This window comes from Mastigoproctus giganteus, chromosome 2, assembly GCF_048544385.1.
Source record: "Mastigoproctus giganteus isolate SK-2022 chromosome 2, ASM4854438v1, whole genome shotgun sequence".
Taxonomy (NCBI): Eukaryota; Metazoa; Arthropoda; class Arachnida; order Uropygi; family Thelyphonidae; genus Mastigoproctus; species Mastigoproctus giganteus.
In genome coordinates, this window is record NC_143576.1 from 198,458,511 (window position 1) to 198,480,161 (window position 21,651).

Here is a 21,651-nt window from a genome sequence, read left to right on the forward strand (position 1 = left end):
CCTCAGCTATTAACAAAAATACTGACACTAGAATCATTTGGAAAAAAATTCAAGCTCTCAATGGGAAATTTCTACCGCAGCAATCTCCGATAATACAATGCAATGGGCAGGACTTATCCTCTCCTACTGACATTGCAAATGCTTTAGCCGAATCTTTTTATAACATTTCTGCCTGTTCCTCTTATGTGATCTCCTTTCAACGCAGTAAAACTGAATCAGAACGTCATAAGTTTAATTTTGCAACTAGACTTTCACTTCCATATAACCAGCTGTTTACTCTATCTGAACTGAGAGAATCTTTGAGCAAATCTCCGAACAGCGCAGCAGGACCAGACGGCATTCACTACAGTATGCTGAAGCATCTGTGTGAAGCCGATCTCGGCACACTATTACTCTTTTATAACCGGATCTTCTCTGAAAATACATATCCTCTGTCATGGCGTCATTCCTATATTTGTGCTATTGCAAAACCAGGCAAAGATCCTTCTCTAGTTGAGAATTACAGACCGATATCGTTGACAAGCTGTCTGGGCAAAATCTTTGAAAGGATGGTACATAAGAGGCTCACCTGGATTCTCGACTCCGAAAATCTCCTTTCTGATCACCAATATGGCTTCCGTAAAAACAGGTCCACCCTAGATGTACTTGTAAAAATTGAATCAAACATTCGTAATGCCTTCGTGAGAAAACAACATCTAGTGATGGTCAACCTGGATATTCATAAAGCATTTGACACCACATGGCGTCATGGTATTATTAAAGATATGCATCAGTTGGGGCTGAGAGGACATCTCCCTTTAATAATTCAGAACTTTTTAAAATTGCGTACATTTCAGGTCCGATATAAAAACATGCTGTCAACATCTCACATTCAAGAAGAGGGTGTCCCACAGGGTTCCATATTGAGTCCAACCCTATTTGCAATTAGGATCAACAATATTTTGGAAGAACTTCCAAAAATGATTGAAGTATACATGTATGCCGACGATCTCACTATATCCTGCCAATCGCAAAGCATGAATACTATCGAAAGACAGCTACAAATTGCTTTAACGAAAATTCAATCCTGGACCTTACGAAATGGATATAATCTCGCTGAACAGAAAACCACTACCACTCATTTCTGCAAACTTCGGTCACTTCATCCTGATCCAGAGCTAAAGATAAATAACGTGCCAATTCCTCTTGCTCACAATATCCGTTTCCTTGGTCTGATACTAGACAGGAAACTGAACTTTCAAGCACATGTGGCCTATCTTCGTACCATCTGCTTGAAGAAATTAAACATCCTCCGGTGTGTGTCATCCATGTCATGGGGTGCTGATCGTCATACCCTCATCCATCTGTATAGAGCTCTCATCAGGTCTCGCTTGGACTATGCCTCTCCAGTATATGATTCAGCGAGGAAAAGTACTTTAGAACGACTAAACACCATCCAGCACTGTGCTTTGAGAGTCGCTCTAGGCGCATTCAGAACTTCCCCGGTTCAGAGCCTGTACATCGAAGCTCATGAACCTCCCTTACATCTTCGCAGAAAATCATTACTTCTGATGTATGCTGCAAAAATCCGTAGTCTGCCCTCTCATCCTTGTTGGAGATGTCTCTACAATACTGAATGCGAGTCATTTTATATCAGTAAACCTAATGAAAACCGACCTGCTGCACTTAGATTTAAGGAACTGGCTCAATCATGGAACATAGATATCAGCAATATATTTCAGGACAAAACACCACCAGACCCACCCTGGGCAAATATCTGTGCAATATATGATGACTACTTTCAACAGTGGGGAAAGAACACGCTGTCTCCTTCCAATATCGCACAGTTACATGCAACTTACACTCTTTCTAATTCAAACGCATGTGAAATCTATACAGATGGATCAAAAACCGAGACCCAAGTAGGTGCTGCTGCAATCTTCCCAACATTTAGCACTTCTGTCTCATTGCCAATAGAATGCAGTATCTTCACTGCTGAGCTCTATGCTATAAACTTAGCTCTGGATCTCATTATTGAACAACTAATTCCGTCTGCTTTAATATTCACTGACTCACTCAGTGCTGTCTCTGCCATAAATACTAATACCAAATCCTCTCACCCTGTAGTAAAACAGATTCATTCTAAGTTACTTGCATGTATGGAATTGAACCAAACTGTGACATTCTGCTGGATCCCAGGACATTCTGGAATATCCGGCAATGAAAGAGCAGATCATGCAGCCAAACAACCAGAAACCACTATTTCGCAGACTTTTCAAGTTCCATATACGGATTACAAACACCATTATCCGTAAAGCAGGTTATAACAGCTGGTCATTAATCTGGAAAGGTTATCCAGGAAATAAACTCTACCAAATAAAACCAGAACCAAAGCTGTGGCCCTCCAGCTTCCAGAAAAGCAGACGAGAAGAAACAATCTTAGGAAGGCTCAGGATTGGGCATACTCATCTCACTCACCTGTATCTGTTAACTAATGAAAGCGCTCCACAATGTCCATCATGTCAAGTACAACTGACCATTCGTCATTTGTTAGTGGACTGTCCTCTCTTTCAAAACATCCACTTAGACACTTTTAAATCGTTAACTAATATGCAGACATCAATAAATTTATCTCAGATTCTGGGAGATGATCCTAATAAAAAAGAACTGTTTACTTTCCTAAACCGGATAGGGATATATAATAAAATATAGTTATTTCATATTCACCATTAGAAGACACAATATGGCCCAAGTATCCTATGTGTCGTTAAACACAACAACAACATAGAGCTTCTTGAAATGTGTTATGACATTCTGGTCCATTGGCTGAATTAGAGGTGCAGTGTTGGGAGGTAAGAAAACAATCTTCAGGAAGCTGAATTCCAATTCCAAGGCATCTTCTAAATCAAGTGGGTGGCCAGGTGCATTATCCATGGTGAGGACAGCCTTCAGTGGCAAGTTCTTTTCTTCCAGGTATTTCTTCACTGTAGGTGCAAAGACTTCAAGCACCCAGTCCTTGAAAAGAAGCTTAGTAACCCAAGCTTTTCGGTTAGATTTCCAGTAGACTCCAAATTTACCTTTGACAATTGAATGCTTCTTAAATGCTCTTGGTGCTTCAGAATGATACACCAAGAGCATTTAAGCAGCACTCAATTGTCAGGCTTGATCTTCAGGTCTCCACTAGCATTGGCAGCAAAGAGGAGGGTCAGCCTGTCCTTCATAGGCTTGTGGCCTGGCAGAGCTTGTTCTTCCTTAGTGATGTAGGATGTAGGTTTTACTGGGCATTTTTTTCCAGAAAAGCCCAGTTTCATCACATATCCTACCGGTTGTGGTAGATGTCCTTCATCTTTCATGAGCTTCTGAAATTTCTTGGCAAATTTATCAGCGGCTTCTTTATCAGCACTTGCTGCCTACCCATGCCTTATGACACTGTGAATGCCAGTCCTCCCCTTAAACTTCTCAAACCACCCCCTGCTTGTCTTAAATTCAGATTTTTCAGAGCTTGGCCCTGGAGTTTTTTTCCTTCAGGTCAGCATAGATGTGCTTGGCTTTCAGACAGATGACTTCTTTGCTGATGGTCTCTCTTGCCACTGCCGCCCAGGCTAGCCAGGTGGGTAAAGTGCCTGCCTGGCAACCCAAAGGTCGCGGGTTCGAATCCCGCCTCGGGCTTGGATCAGTGTAAAATGCAAAAACTTTGGGAGGTGCATTATGGCCACAGAAGCCGATGCACCAACAACTAACAAAAAAAAAATCTCTTGCCATTTGCCTTTGGTGGATCCACAGTAGCAGCAAGTTCTCCATTTCTTCAATGATGGAGTTTCTTAGGGTATTTAATCTGGTCACTCCCTTTGCAACCTCAACATTCTTGATGGTCTCCTTGTTCTTCAGGATGGTTCCAATGGTGGATTTGTTGACTCCATATTCAATTGCCAGATCAACTACCCTAGCTCCTTTTTCATGCTTGGCAATGATGTCTTTCTTGGTTTCATTGGTGATTTTCTTGGGCTGACTTACCCATTTTTTGAATCTTTTTTAAATTCTTTTCAAAAGAAACTTTCAAAAAACAAATCTGGAACTTTCCTGAAACAAAAGAAAGACATGGTGAATAAAACAGAATGTGTGTTGTGTTTGTATTAACCACTTCTCCGATTATCCTGAGTTAACTCGGGTTAGCATTTTAATGTCATAAATTATTATCCCGAGATGTCTCGTGGTCGTGTATGAATTTGTGTTCTTTCAATACTTACCTGAGTGAAGCTGTCAGTGCGTGGTAAAGTAGTGCATTCATCGCAATATGGCTCTTGTGGCCATTTGCCGGTGGGTATGTTTCTCGGAATATTTTTATCGGAGACAAGCGTCAGATGATGCCTGCTGATACCTTGCATATTGTTGTCACCTGGTGTTCTTTCCTGAGCACTGTGCTGCATGAGGTTGTCTGTTTCGTTTTCAAGAATTAATTATGGATAAGAAATTATGGATAATTAATAATGAAGAATTAATTATGGATAATGACTGAAGAATACTGCAGTTCTGTTTGAGATAATAATTCTAGGAATATACAACATTGAATCTATCATTGAATACTTCGATTTGTTCCATAATCAAGCACCATATTACACGGCATAAAAGCAATAAAAATCGTTATTTAAAAAATTTGTATTTTTTTGACACGAAAATAGGTAAAAATAGTAAAGGGAAGAGGTTAAAACCCGGGTTCGTGGTACAAAAAGTTCGTCATATGGGGCATTCACCATACGAGGTCCCATATGAGGTTTCAAAAGCACTTACAAAAGTCCACAATGCTTGCTGGACTTTTGAGAAATAGATAACTTATTAGGTATTATTTATCTAGTTAAACAGAGCAGTCTCTCTCAAAAGGCAATACATCATGTCAGTGTGGAATGAAGTGTGAATTTAATAGCACAGTCCCTTCATTAATTAAGCAATTAGTACAAGTTTCTTCATAAGTATGTGTTAAACACAGGAATGGAGGTACAGTAATATACTAGGCACAACTTCGCTGCATAATTTTATTTTGTAACATTATATATTATTTTTGAATTAAACTCAAATTTCAGGCATTCCAACATAGCTAGATATACACAAATCCCTCCTTATAATTTACATTGGGACATAACACAAAAATTTGAAAGCCTCAAGCCAAGAACAAATTCAGTAATTTTAGGCAAGGCTAACTATTTAAACCTTATGTGAGTCAAGTCAACCATGCAGCTTGTACGATAGGTGCTCTGCCATGGCAGAATGGACCAAGTTAATTTTTGAATAGCATGTCATTCAGAAACACCTAAAGAAGATAAGCTTTTATGAATTTGGGAAAGGAAATGTGTGCACGCACACGTACACACACACACACACGTACACACACACACGTACATGCACACACACACACACGCACACACACAGGCATTTGATATTATGTCGCCACATAACTGTAATTTTATTTCTCTTTCTCATTCCATTCTTTTTCCTTTCCAATGTTGAGTATGATATGTCACTCCACTGTTTGTATTGACCAGTGGGTCATACAGTTAGATTTCTGCCTTTTTTTATGGCTCTACATGAGCTACTATAAGTTGACAAAGGACATACAACTCTAACAGCTGTTCTATATTATATACATATTTCAATTTTTATTTTTTATGTGTATCAATTTTATTTTATATTCTTATGGAATAAAAATACAAAATAAAAGTGGTAATTTCAAGGGCCTTATTCTATTACACTTTGTGATTTATTCACATAACAAGAATTTAAAAGTGCTGTTAATTATGTGGTGCTGCTATATATTATATTCAATTCACATTACATAACAGTATCTATTGATAAATTCGAAGTCCTTTAGAGCAATGATAAAATACAGACTATACTTGGTTCACATTACTTGAAATATACTTCATTAGCATGTGTTGGGTTACTTTTAGAATTTTAATAGTGTAGATTGAATTTTTTTTTCAAATTCAATCTACACTATAATGCATAAGAGCATCACATTTTGCTTTTAGCCAGCTAAACAACAAAATCTATAAACATTAGGCTTGGTTTTGGCTTTTTTTAGGAGCATTAGCAACTAAGGCCATATTGCTCAGGGGATATGCGGTGGTCATTCCCTGACCTTTCCGCATCCTCCGTATTTGGTGGTCACGGGCTTGAACCCCGGTCTATTCAAGAAGTGCATGCTATGCACTGCTGCTCCTGCCCACCTAGCTATGGAGGCGCCAAACATTAGGCAGATGAGCTGAGAAGTGGCAACTGAAGTTTAACATTGACAAATGCAAAGTAGTACATATGTGTAGCAGTAACCCCAGAGTAAAGTACCAACTGTATGATACTACACTCAGAGTAGTGCAGAATGAAAAAGATCCGGGAGTAATTGTGCAGTCTGATATGTTCTCTGAACATTGCAGACAGGCTGCCAGGACAGCTCATGGGATTTTGTTAATGATATACAAGAATTTTGCAAGCAGGGATAAGGAGGTGATTAACCCTTTGTATAAAGCAATGGTAAGGCCACACTTTGAGTGCTGTGTACAGGTCTGAAGGCCTCATTTTAGGAAGGATGTAGAGCTGCTGGAATGAGTACAGAGAAGGACAAATGAGATTAGTCGGGGGAAGCAAAAGGGGTGCTTTTACCAAGAAAAGCTTAAGTTCTGCAAACTGCAGTGTCTGGAGACTAGGCACCTGTGAGGTGATCTGACTGAGGTGTTTAAGATTTGAATGGTTGGTTTGAGCAAGCTCAATACTGATGGGATTCTTCCTCTTGCTCAGATTAAACACTTGAGGGGACATAAATTCAAATTGAGGAAAGACAGTTCCAGAATAGATGTGCAGAAATTTGCCTTTAGCCAGTGAGTGGTTAATTGTTGGAAAAGGCTTCCGTCTGTTGTTGTGGAGGTTGACGGCTTAGATAAATTCAAGGAAGAACTGGACAAGATTTTGGAAGGAATTGATAGGTGAAATAGTGGGCAAGGAAGTGCTTTTTTTTTTTTTTTTTTTTTTTTTTTTTTGGCTGATGCTGTATAAGCTTGCTTTCTTATATCATATGCCACTATTAATGCTAACGCTAAACTATATCAGAAAGACAGCAAGATGCCATAGTGACACAGGGCAAGGAAATTTTATTATTAGTCATAAAAATCTTAAAACTCAGTTATTGTAAAGATAAAGAATAAATTAAGGTGAATAATGCCTTTATGAGGTATGTGTCCAAACATCTTGAAACAAACTACGGGGATACTCATAAAATCCTATTTAAAGCTTATGGAGAAAACTGACACTAAGAGCTATAACAGTTGCTATTCTGCCTCAAGAAGAAGATCCAAAATAGAATAATCAGAATAAGATTTCCTTAGATCAAAATAAAGAATTAAGAAATGGCACTATTAAAAAATATTTGATATTTAGAGAGTGAAAAAGCATGTAGATATCACTATTTCACTGAATTTATGGTAATTTCTTTACCTGTCTGTTAAAGGTGTGATTACCAGCCGTTCTGTGCAGCCTAGGAACTCATTCTGGTAGGCAAAGCTGACATCAGTAATGGACACAACAGTTTTATCAATTTCTTCTTTGAAGTAAAATCGGCACTGACGTAGCCATTCAAAGTCCACAACAGATTTCACTGCTCGACGACACTAAAATATATTTTCCTTGATTCAGATAAGCACAATATTGAAAATTAGTAAGTTAGTAATAATTAAAACCTACCTATTACACCATGAAAAAAAACAGAAAAGAGGATTTTTAATATACAGTTCAAAGCAGTATTTTGGTAGTGCTGTTGCCTACAAAACATGCCTAAAATTAATATCAGTAATTATCAAATCATTAAATCAATTTACATCACTTTATCCTAATAAAAACAAAATCAATTTAGTGAGAGAGATAGAGAACAAATTCATATGGCATTTCTTTGTTAAATAAATTTCTTAGAAAATAATATACAGATCTATTTAATTAATGTATTTTAAATACACAATTTCTTTGTTTGAATTTAAAAATTTAACCATCCTTAAAATTCTTTCTTAAAAATACATTTTATAGAATTTATTATTATTTAATATTATTTCCATTTTCTTTAATTCTATTTATAAATGAAATAGGGATTTAAAAGTTTAGCTTACTAAATTATCAAATATATCTCTTTGATGAACATGAATAGTGATCAGGGTCTCAAATTTGGTTCTCTCAAAAGCATCTAAATCTGCAGTTGTCTGGTCAATAAGCACATTCAGAAGCTCAAGGAACATTTCATTAGTTTCAGGCATCACTCTCCTGTCAGATAAAGCATTGCATAAAGCATACTCAGAGTCTCGAGTCCATATCATCTGTAGTCCAAGAATCCCAACCTAAGTTTTGAAAGTTTAATGAATAAGTTCTAAAGTTATTTTTGCTTAAAATGAAATTATATTAATGAATAATGATTTATTTTAATTGAAATTCATAAAATTAATTTTAATTAGCTGAAAGCACACAAAATCAGGATTATTAAATTCTGTGAAATTTACTTTTGAAAGATACTTTTTAACAATTGATAATTCAACCAAATTTTACTTCTAAAAACTTAGTTACAAAGTTAAAAGGACAGTTGCCCAGTTGCCAAAAGTGCAGCAAATATCTACTTCAGATGCTTCTGCAAAATTACTTCTCTACTTGTGATTAGAATTTTTGGCAGAAATAGGTCTGGAAGATGTGGATCTCTTGGAATCAGTACTGAATCCAGAGTGTTTGCACTGAGGCAAGGAGAATGCAAACTTTGGGGGTACATTTAGTACATGTGTATATTTTTTATTATTATTTAATATTTACGACATATGTATATGTTACAAACAAATCTATATTTAGGAATGTTATAATAAGAGAATATTAGTATTAGTATTAGTAATGGCTGCATGGTGCAAGAAAGCCTATGGCTTATGCTGCACCAGCCAAAAAAAAAAAAAATCCGAACAAAACAATGATAAAAACAAAAAAAAAATATATAATAATAATAATTAATAAAAAAAAAGGAAATTCAATCTATCATCCTATGCGCTTCCCTTACCCAAAAGTATTATCCAGATGACCTTTGAATTTCCCCAAACTGTCGGCCTCTACCACCCATGAAGGCAACTTATTCCGGTAATTTATAACTCGCTGGCTAAAATAACACTTCCTGCAGTCCAATCTAAACATTTCCCCCTGTAACTTTAATTTATGTCCCCTAGTTCTAGCATCATTTATAATCTTGAAAATTTCATCCTCATTCATTTTACTGATGCCTCTCAGAGCCTTAAACACCTCAATCAAATCTCCTCTAAGGTGTCAAGTTTCCAAACTCTGCAACCCACATATTTGAAGTCTTTCTTCATAAGGATGCCCTTTTGCCGATCTCACCAGGCGAGTTACCCATCTTTGCACCCTTTCAAGAAGCTCAATGTCTTTCTTTAGGTGCGGTCTCCATACTTGAACACAGTATTCCAAGTGTGGTCTAACATAAGCCTTATATAATGGGATTATCACGTCCCTATCTCTACTTGCAAAAGTTCGATCGATCATCTATAGGACACCATGGGCCTTTCTTGCAACCTGTTTACAATGCTCAGAGAATTTCATGTCTGACCGTATCGTAACACCCAAGTCCCTTTCCTCCAGTACTGGGTTTATTTGAACTCCACCAAGTGAATAAGTTATTTTGGGATTACTTTTCCCCAGGTGTAATACCTTACACTTTGTTGGATTAAAGCATAGCTGCCATTTTTCTGACCATTCCTGAAGTCTATCTAGGTCTCTCTGAAGAAGCTCAGCTTGACAGTGATCATTAACTACTCTACCAATTTTAACATCATCTGCAAATTTAGATATCACACCCTCTATCCCTTCATCAATGTCGTTTATGAAAATTAAAAACAACAGTGGTCCTAATACTGATCCTTGGGGAACCCCACTTCTTACATCAACCCAATCTGAGGAATAGCCATTTATCACAACCCTCTGCCTCCTGCCCTGAAGCCATCCTTCTATCCACCTAAGGATTTTCCCAATATGGAAAACAAAATAGAAAACAAAAGGAAATATTTATTATTTAACATTTAAATACAAATTTTATTATCAGTTAGTTACAAATTATTTCTGCAAAAAGGCCTCTAAGGTTGGGGTTATACATACCACAAGTTTAGACAAATACACCAACCATTTAAATAAACTGATTTAATGATAAAATAATACTGGATAGTAAACTGAATTGATACAATAAAAACTGTAAAATAATAATTTACAAAAACTGATTTACTTTACAACAAATAAAATTGAATTGATGAATTTTAAAAAGCATTAAAAATATAAATTTAAAAGCGATAAAACACCATTGAAGCTTTCGGGGGCATCCACCTCCTTCCTCAACAATAATAAAGTTCAAGCGAAACAACCTTAAATATCAGGTTCACGGCACACGTGTCTGACCAGGCTCACGTTCAACACTCCCTTCACGTGTGCTGGAACCGGAAATGGTCTGGGAGTGTGGCAAATTAAAACGTTTGTCTCTGGCAAGGACCACAGCCTCCAAAAGGGAGTGGAGCCAAACTCTCCTATCTCTATTCATACTATTGTTACCAGATGACCCAATCCACAAACTCTCCAGCCACTTGCAGTCCCAGAATCTATGCGCCCAGTCAAGGATGACAGCATTCTCAGGGGATACCTGATGTTGTTTCTCCCAATAGTGCTCAGCTATGGCGGACTTATTGAGTTCTGCGGTCTGTATAGCTCTCGTATGTTCCCCCAGATGGTCCTTAAGTCGTTGCCCTATCTCCCCCACGTACCATTCCCCACAATCCGGGCATTTGATCTCATATACGACCCCACTACTAGAATCCCTAGTAATGGGGTCTTTGACCTGTGACACCACTGTGTGCAATCTCTGACCCCGGGAACTGCACACAGCGTGTCTGAAAGTCGCAAAGCATCCTCGCAATGCGATCTGACAAGCCCGGATAGTAGGGAATATAAACTGTGGTAAGCGGTGCAGGCAGAACTACCTGATTATGCTCCACTTCTCTATTATATTCATCAATGACCCTCTGGGGGTAACCACATTTCGTAAGATCCGTCATAATCTGCCTAATTTCTATCTCTCCCTCCTCGAGAGGTACTACAATGTGTCTTCACCCTACCCATAAGAGCCCTAGCCACACTATTTTTATGTTGGGCAGTCTGAGCCAACTTATAATGTGTGTACTGGACCTTACACATTGATTTCCTACAGACCTTAGTTCTAAGCCTTTCCTGTACACCATTACATCCAAAAATGGTAGGGTGCCATCTACTTCTACCTCTGAGGTAAACTGTATGAAAGGAGAGAAACCATTGAGAAAACTAACCACATCTTCCTCTCTCTCCTTTTTTACTATAGTGAACGTGTCATCCACATATTGTTTTCACTTATGCAAAGGGAACTCCAACCTCGCAAAAATTCTATTCTCTAATTCTTCCATAGCTAAGTTTGCGACAATAGCACTGATTGGAGAACCCATAGCTGTGCCACGAACCTCCTTATACACCACTCCTTGAAATACCAAGGTAGTACTTGAAAGACATAATTCAACACCACAGCATATATCTTCCATATTTAGGTGAGATCTAGTACTTAAATTATCATCTTTCTGCAAGGCCAACTTGACACATTCTACCCCATGCTCTATGGGGATAAATGTGAATAATGATACAACATCCAACGACATCATAGTCTTGTCCTCCCCTTTATTTTGACACTTTACAAAATTCATGAACTCCACACTATCTTTAATGACCAACGTAGACCGACCCGCTACCAGGGCAATCAGCTGTGCCAGAAATTTAGATAGAGCATAAGTGGGTCTACTAATAAAGGAAACTATGGGTCGTAGTAGAACATTTACTTTGTGCATCTTGGGCAACCCATAAAATCTGGGCAGCCGACACCCTGTTGCATGCATGGACCAGTATTTCTCCTTTGAAATCTTCTCCGTTTTCGACCAGGATAGTAACATCTTATTCACACGCTGTTCTAAACCAGCCAATGGGTTTCTATGAATAATCTTGTATGGTTGGTGTATTTGTCTAAACTTGTGGTATGTATAACCCCAACCTTAGAGGTCTTTTTGCAGATAAAGTTAATGTTTATGGCCATACAGTTTTGCGGCACGTCCGGCAGTTTCAAAGATACAGCATAAGTGAGTCTAAACAACAACAGCACTTAAGATTTGCATATCGTTGTAGAGATCATAACCTTACCCCACATGGATTTATGATTAAAGCACAATTTAAAGACGCTTGTATGGCCAGGATTATTGTTTGGTATCAAAAGAAGGTTTTGAATGCGTGGATTCAGAAACTACATGATGACCTCAGGTGTAATAGGAGATTGATTGAAGCATCATTAGGTAATATTAGTAGCAGATTGTCCCCCCTCCACCTGGTGAGTATTAAGAGGTTAGTTCTGGAAAGGGTGAATAGGATTGCATATTCATATAAACAGAGACATATTAATAAGCTTAATATGTTATTGGAAGAACAGACCACTATAGTTAGAGGTGGTCATCATTCGGACTTCATCCAGAACTTAAGTGGCAAACCTTTAACCCAAGAGCAAGAGGGGTTGTTGGCTCTAGGACCCAAATTTGCATTGTTACCCCTTAAACCTCCAATTACTGAAACAACCATGGGTATTGAGAGGGCCATTAATAAATTACCGGAATCCATCGCTAACCAGATTCATATTAAAACCGTTGCTATATTGAGCCAGGAAAAAAATGGCTGCTTCAAATCTTATCCTTAAACGGGATGATGATATTGTAATTTTACCAGCAGACAAAGGTAGATCAACTGTTGTACTAAGTAAGGAGGATTACCAAAAGAAAGTGTTTGATTTATTACGTGATAGTGATACATACAAGATTATTCATAGAAAACCATTGGCTGGTTTAGAACAGCGTGTGAATAAGATGTTACTATCCTGGTTGAAAACAGAGAAGATTTCAAAGGAGAAATTCTGGTCCATGCATGCAACAGGGTGTCGGCTGCCCAGATTTTATGAGTTGCCCAAGATGCACAAAGTAAATGTTCCACAACGACCCATAGTTTCCTTTATTGGTAGCCCCACTTATGCTCTATCTAAATTTCTGGCGCAGCTGATTGCCCCGGTAGTGGGTCGGTCTACGTTGGTCATTAAAGATAGAGTGGATTTCGTGAATTTTGTAAAGTGTCAAAATATAGGGGAGGACGAGACTATGATGTCGTTGGATGTTGTATCATTATTCACATGTATTCCCATAGCGCACAAGTTGGCCTTGCAGAAGGATAATAATTTAAGTGCTAGATCTCACCTAAATATGGAAGATATATGCTGTGGTGTTGAATTATGTCTTTTAAGTACTACCTTGGTATTTCAAGGAGTGATATATAAGCAGATTCACGGCATAGCTATGGGTTCTCCAATCAGCGCTATTGTCGAAACTTAGCTATGGAAGAATTAGAGAATAGGATTTTTGCGAAGTTGGAGTTCCCTATGCGTAAGTGGAAACGATATGTGGATGACACGTTCACTATAGTAAAAAATTGGAGAGCGGAAGATGTGGTTAGTTTTCTCAACGGTTTCTCTCCTTTCATACAATTTACCTCAGAGGTAGAAGTAGACAGCACCCAACCATTTTTGGATGTAGTAGTAGTAGTGGCATGTGATGCAAGAAAGCAAGTGTATGAGCTTATGCGGCATCAGCCAAAAAAAAAATAAAATAAAATCAGACCATTCCCTCCAAATGCCTCTCCAGTTCCTCCTTAAATTTATTCAACCTATCAACTTCCACAACGACAGATGGAAGTTTGTTCCAGCAATTAACCACCCGCTGGCTAAAGGCAAATTTACACACATCTATTCTACATCTGTCTTTTCTTAATTTGAATTTATGCCCCCTTAGGTTCGTAATCTGAACAAGTGGAAGGATCCCATTAGAATTCAGCATGCTCAACCCATTCAAGGCCTTATACACTTCAATCAGATCACCGCGCAGGTGCCTAGTCTCCAGCCACTGCAATTTGCAGAACTTAAGCCTCTCTTGGTAAGAGGATCCCTTCATTCCCCTCACCAATCTTGTTGCCCTTCTCTGTACACGCTCAAGTAAATCTACATCCTTCCTAAAATGAGGTCTCCAGACCTGTACACAGTACTCAAGGCGTGGCCTGAACAATGCCTTATACAGAGGAACAATCACCTCCTTCTCCCTGCTAGCAAAATTCTTATATATCATTGACAAAACCCCATGACCTGCCCTGGCAGCCTGTCTGCATTGCTGAGAAAACTTCATATCTGACCGCACAATTACTCCCAGGTCTTTTTCATTTTCTACCACCGTAAGTGTAGTACCACACAGTTGGTACATTTCTCTGGAGTTACTTCTACCCATATGCAGTACTTTGCATTTGTCAAGGTTAAACTTCAGTTGCCACTTCTTAGCCCATCTGCCCAAATTATCTAGATCCTGTTGCAGTAGCACACTGCCATTACTGTCATTAACAACCCTGCCAACCTTTGTATCATCTGCAAACTTCAACATTAAGCCTGATATACCTTCATCAATATCATTGATAAATATACAAAACAACAGTGGACCTAACACCGAACCCTGTGGGACACCACTAATAACCTTAGTCCACAAAGAGCAACACCCATTGATTACCACCCTCTGTCTTCTCCCATTTAACCATCCTTTTATCCATTGTAGCAACTTACCCTTAATACCATTCTGCTCCAATCTGTACAATAGTCTTCCATGTGCAACAGTGTCAAAAGCTTTCCTGAAATCCAAGTATATGATATCAAAATTATTTTTTTGCATCCAGTTCCTTTGTAACCACATCATAATATCCTATCAAATTTGTCAGACAAGACTTTTCCTTAACAAACCCATGCTGTGTCTGAATTATTGCTGTAGTCTTGTCTAGATGATCCTGCAATGCATCTTTAACCAGTGACTCCATTATTTTACCCGGAACAGAAGTTAAACTAACTGGTCTGTAATTACTCCTGTCACCCTTCGATCCCCCTTTGTGAATTGGGGATACATTTGCACATCTCCAGTCCGTGGGAACCTCCCCTGAGTCCAAGGATGTTCTCATAATTATGGCTAAGGGTTTGCTTAGTTGCTTTGCTGCCTCCTTTAATATAATTGGATAGATCCCATCCACCCCAGGTGCTTTTCTTACGTTTAACTTCAACAATTTCTCTTCCACTTTGCTCTCAGTTATTACAAGATCATTAAGCACCCTGCTACAATTTGATAACCTTCTGCCATTTTCAAACCTTAATAATTCCTCACTTGTGAATGTAGATGCAAAATACTCATTCAGTTTGTTTGCTATCTGAGCAGGATCATCAGCAGTCGAACCATCGATGTCAAGTTGACCAATCAGATTCATCCCCTTCTTTTTAGAGTTTATATAAGTAAAGAAATCCTTGCTGTTTTTCTTAGCTTCTTTTGCCAAGGATTTCTCATAATCTGCCTTCGCCTGCCTAACCTCCTTTGTGACCTGATTACAGACTAGCTTATATCTGCCATAGGCTTCTGAGTTGCTTGATAATTTATATGCATCTCATGCATTTTTCTTCTCTGTTACGAGTCTCATTAGTTCATTAGATAACCATTTAGGCCTAAACCTTGAACAATATTTCTTAATAGGTATGAAACTTTTAGTAGCATCCACGATTATTTCCTTGAATGCTTCCCACTTAGAATTTACTGTTGGTAACATCGTCAGTTGATCCCACTGTACAGAATTTAAAAACTGTCGGAGACCACTGTACTCGCCTTTACGGAAGCAAAAACCCTTTCCTTTACCCCTGATGGTAATTAAATCTTTAAGTAAATTCCACATCAGTACACTGTGATCACTGCCACCTAGTGGTTCCTTTATCTGCAAATTCTTAATACAAGAATGATCACTGCTGATAACCAGATGAAGAGTATTACTTTCTCTGGTCACCTCTCGAACATGCTGCTACAGAAAACAATCATCCAATAAATCCACAAAAGTCTGACTAGTGTGTGAGTACATAATGGTGTACAGGGAACTAAGGTCTATAGGAAATCAATGTGTAATGGCCAGTACATGCATTATATGTCGGTTCAGACTGCCCAACATAAAAATAGTGTGGCTAGGGCTCTTATGGGTAGGGTGAAGACACATTGTAGTACCTCTGAGGAGGGAGAGATAGAAATTAGGCAGGTTATGATGGATCTTATGAAATGTGGTTACCCCCAGAGGGTCATTGATGAATATAATAGAGAAGTGGAGCATAATCAGGTAGTTCTACCTGCACAGCTTACCACAGTTTATATTCCCTACTATCCGTGCTTGTCAGATCACATTGCGAGGATGCTTCGCGACTTTCAGACACGCTGTGTGCAGTTCCCAGGGTCAGAGATTGCACACAGTGGTGTCACAGGTCAAAGACCCCATTACTAGGGATTCTAGTAGTGGGGTCGTATATGAGATCAAATGCCCGGATTGTGGGGAATGGTACGTGGGGGAGACAGGGCAATGACTTAAGGACCATCTGGGGGAACATACGAGAGCTATACAGACTGCAGAACTCAATAAGTCCGCCATAGCTGAGCACTATTGGGAGAAACAACATCAGGTATCCCCTGAGAATGCTGTCATCCTTGACTGGGCGCATAGATTCTGGGACTGCAAGTGGCTGGAGAGTTTGTGGATTGGGTCATCTGGTAACAATAGTATGAATAGAGATAGGAGAGTTCGGCTCCACTCCCTTTTGGAGGCTGTGGTCCTTGCCAGAGACAAACGTTTTAATTTGCCACACTCCCAGACCATTTCCGGTTCCAGCACACGTGAAGGGAGTGTTGAACGTGAGCCTGGTCAGACACGTGTGCCGTGAACCTGATATTTAAGGTTGTTTCGCTTGAACTTTATTATTGTTGAGGAAGGAGGTGGATGCCCCCGAAAGCTTCAATGGTGTTTTATCGCTTTTAAATTTATATTTTTAATGCTTTTTAAAATTCATCAATTCAATTTTATTTGTTGTAAAGTAAATCAGTTTTTGTAAATTATTATTTTACAGTTTTTATTGTATCAATTCAGTATACTATCCAGTATTATTTATCATTAAATCAGTTTATTTAAACGGTTGGCGTATTTGTCTAAACTTGTGGTAGTTACAAATTATCATCTGAAATAGATGTTTGCTGCACTTTAGGCAACTGTCCTTTTAGCTTTGTAACTAACTTATAATAAAATGTGAATTGACTATTGTCAGTTCACAAAAACCAAATTAATGACAATAATCACAGTTTAATAATATAAAAATCAGAGATTAAAATTTGCAAAAAAAATTTCATACAAATTATAATCAAACATGCTAGTATGCAGCATAGCTTAATACATAATGTCTTTAGCTCAACATATCCAATGTTTGATTCCAAAATTGAATATATAAGATTGTTGTTGAATTGGTTTTCTGTTTTTGTCACATATTTAAATGAGCAAATGTCTTCCTAATAAACAAAGAAAGTGTAGTGCATTTTAATGATTTGAATTGGTTTTCGCACTCATAATTGTTTTCTCACTTTATGAAATGCCCAAATCCTAATTTCACTGAAAGAGTATTCTATGGCAACTGCACTGTCTGCAAGACTTTGAGTGATATTATTTGTAAAAGATGGCAAGGATAAAAGAATCAAAGATGTAAATTCCTGTGATCAGCTGAATTTTTCTCATTTCAGTTCCCATACATTTTCTTTGTTTTTCTTTGTTTCAGCTTTTCATACATGTATATAGCTTCATTATTTCTTTGTCCTTCAAAGGGCATCCATCAAGGTAACCTGGCAACAGATGATCTCACCACAAACTATATACAATACAGATATGTATATAATAAAAAGGTTATAAAATGTGTTGTTTATATGCTATGACCAAGGCATTAGCTTGTTTGCAGTATACAAATGAAGAATTAGCCACAAGTAGACTCTTGCTGTGAAAAAACAAATAAAGGGAACCTGAAAACCATAAAGCAAAACTGCCGACGACTGAAATACAGCAGCTGTAGTAGATGCCTCTCGCTGCCCAGACACTGTTTAGCCTTTCCTCTGAAAGCTGTGGGACACTCTCTAATTAAAAGTAGGATCCATCACTGAGGAACCAATGCAGGTGAACCTATTCATGACCTGCAATCCAGTCACTGTCTTGTTTGCGATATACAAATAAAGAATTAGTTGCAAGTAGACCATTTGTGTGAAATGCTATCAAGAGATGGTTTGTGCGAAAATAAAGGGAACCTGAAAACCATAAAATGAAAATGCCAACGCTTGAAATAGTGGCTTTTAATAAAAATTACTATTTTATGTTGGGGGGGGGTTATTCCACTGGGGGTGAAACTCACCTCTGGTTATCCCGCTGGATTCAAAGCTGCTTGGAATGGGTGCAAAGAAGGATAATCAGATTATTCAAGTACACAAAAGGATACCCTTACCATGAAAGATTTCAGTTCTGAAAATTACAGAACTTGGAAACTAGCAAAGAGACTTGACTGAGTGTTTAAGGCTTTAAATGGATTGAGTAAATTAAATGATAATGGCATCCTTACTCTTTCTCAAATAATACATATAGGGGAACATAAACTGAAAAAGGATGATGCAGGATAGATGTGAAACATCTGCATCCAGCTAGAGAGTAATTGATTGCTGTAACTACTATCTGATGTTGTGGATGTGGATAGTTGGAATAAATTTAAGAAAGAATTAGACAAATTATTAGAGGGAATGGACAGATAAGGTGGATAGTCTGTTGCTGTATAAGCTTGCTTCCTTATATTTGTCACTACTAATACTAACACAAATACTAATCCAAATGCGATGCCTGCGGCAGATCTTGGGCATCTCTCTTCGCGACCGCATCACTAATGATACCATCCGCGCCGGATGCCAACAGCAACCAACCATTGCCGACCAAATCCAGAAGCGAAGGCTCAGATGGTTTGGCCATGTATGTAGAATGGGCACGAACAGAATACCATCCACACTCCTTTGGAGACAACGACCCACCCAATGGAGCATCCAACGGACCGCGCCTAGGAAAACGTGGGCCAAGCAAGTGGAAGATGACTTGAAGAGCCGACGTCTCGACCTTAACCAGGCCAGGACTGAAGCCATGGATCGTAAGGTATGGAAGAACATCACAGAGCAAGTCCGAAACCCTGCGGCACCTACAGCAGCATACTGGTTGCGTGGCCAACCGCCTCCCCCAGCTGCCAGCTAAGGACCAAAGAAGAAGAAGAAGAAGAAGAATACTAACACACTAACAGGATATAAGCATGACATAAAAAACATACATAGAGGGCGTCAGTATATATATAGAGAGAGAATCTTTATTGCAAGAATATGGATATATATATATACAAATATGCTGGTGTACCTACATCTATCATAGTCAAAAGACTAAGGGTTTCCAGGTCATGGCCACCAAGCCAAATGATGGGTAGTAGATTTAAATATCAACATTATCCTCTGAAACAAGAATGCAGCAGTTGTGTTGGTTACAATCATCTTACTATCAGGAGGCATTGAAGCTCTCACAAACTGTAGTACAGTATTTGCTTTCCATTCACATGTCAATATTTTTGTAACAGGCAGAAAATTAAAGAATTTTTTGTAACAAAGGCAGAAGATTAAAGGCTTATTATAGGTAAGTATTTTCATTTGTTACAGCTTCAACAGCATCCATTAGTAAATCTTTACACCAGTGATGTTCAAGCCTAAAGTCACAAGCTGAATTAATATCATTAATAAAATAAATTTATAATCTTTTTTTATCAGCCAAAAAAAACCCTTCCCATTTCACCATCTGGTCACTCCAAATATTTGTCTAGTTCAGCCTTAAATTTATTTAAGCTATCAACTTCCACAACAACAGAGGGAAGTCTGTTCCAGCAATCAACTACCCGCTGGTTAAAGGCAAACTTCCACACATCTATTCTACAACTGTCTTTCCTCAATTTGAATCTATGTTCCCTCAGGTTCTTAATCTGAGCAAGTGGAAGTATCCCATCAGCATTGAGCCTGCTCAAACCATTCAAGGCTTTGTAGACCACAATCAGATCACCTCGCAGGTGCCTAGTCTCCAGATGCTGCAACTTACAGAATTTAAGCCTCTCCTGGTAAGAGAACCCCTTTAGTTAACCAATGTACACAATTAATAATTCTTCCTGAATTACTGTAGGCCTGATGATTGTCTTAAAATGCAGCCTTTTAATCTCTTAAAAGTATGTATAAATTCTTAATACAAATCTTAATATCAAATTTAGAGTTGGTAAATATCTGATAAGATATATTGCCACTTGTTTTTGGAAAGATGGAAGTCTGATTCCCATCACTGATTGAAGGAATTTAAGTTTTTTTTTTTTTTGCTTAGAGTTTAATTAGTTAATCTATATTAAGTTAATCTTGGGAATAAATCTTCTGATTTATTCCCAAGGCTCTAGATAAATAAAATAAATAAATTTTCTGTTTATACTCCGGGACGACCAAACGGTCAGAGGAGTTCACAGGATAGACAAAATAAAAGAAACAGCACCGTATTCAGCAGTCACGGGCTGGAACCCCAGTCACTCAAGGCACGTGTACTTATGCACCCGTACGCCTGATCACTAGGCTACGGCTGCCTCACAGACTAGGAAACAAGCATGAGCATACAATTTACAGATATCAATGGATATAAATACAGCTTTTTCTGTGGTATAACAAGGCTGGCCATCCATACTGGTTAGCCAAAAAACATCATTCACTTGGGGAAGATGTTTTTTGGCTATCTAATAGGGGATATGGGACAGTTTTGAGGATGAAGGCAGATTATGTGTTAATTAGGACTTATAGTTTTAGCAGTTTCTAGAACCACTACCAACTTTCTAGGCCTATTACAACTTCACATATCTTATAACTATAAACTCTGTTTTCTCAGACTGATTTGCATGTTTCATAAGCTGGAAAATCATGATATATCTCAGAGAGGAAATCCTACTGCTTCTGTGTAAGACTGACTCATTTAGCCTCAGCTGAAGAAACCTTTAGAAATTTAGATTCTAGTCAAAGGTGGGAAATGAACACAGACCTCTCCAAACAAGTGGCACATGACCATACCCAACATAACTGCTATAGAAAACTTTCAGTTAATAAGTAGTATATAATTAATTACTTGATAATTAAGTACCCTTATAAAAAAAATCATCTTGAATTAAAGTGCAATTTGGTATACATTTAAAATCTATTTACATAATAAATCTATACAATAATATTTCAGAAAATATAATAAATTTACTTGTGCTGGATAAGTATCCAGAAATTCCATTAATGTGAAATGTGTATCTTGGATAGCTAAGGCAGCTTTTCGAATAATCTTGTGTAGTGATTGTTGAGCCATCTGCAGGAGTGACATCAACCAGATTTCTACATTTCCTTCAGCCTTTACAGGTTTATCAAGCTAGAATGCAAAAAGACAATAGTATTAGTATTGGTAATATGATACAAGGAAGCCCAGGCTTTTGCTGTGCCAGCCAAAAAAAAAAAAAAAAAAATCAATTATAATAATAAAATTTAATAAATTACCAATGACCAATGTGATATTCACCTTACA

The 21,651-nt window shown here is 38.0% G+C and overlaps 1 protein-coding gene across 1 annotated transcript in view; it reads right to left on the reverse strand.

Annotated features, from left to right (window-relative positions):
- Nucleotides 1–21,651, reverse strand: part of Dhc1 (dynein axonemal heavy chain 1) — a 620,756-nt gene that overhangs the window by 416,553 nt on the left and 182,552 nt on the right. Inside the window, exons 27-29 of the mRNA XM_090390121.1 lie at nucleotides 21,337–21,498; nucleotides 8,121–8,345; nucleotides 7,459–7,631 (exon numbers count right to left, since the gene is read on the reverse strand). Of these exons, the coding sequence (XP_090246247.1) occupies nucleotides 7,459–7,631; nucleotides 8,121–8,345; nucleotides 21,337–21,498 (560 nt within the window). The remainder of the gene's footprint in view (nucleotides 1–7,458; nucleotides 7,632–8,120; nucleotides 8,346–21,336; nucleotides 21,499–21,651) is intronic.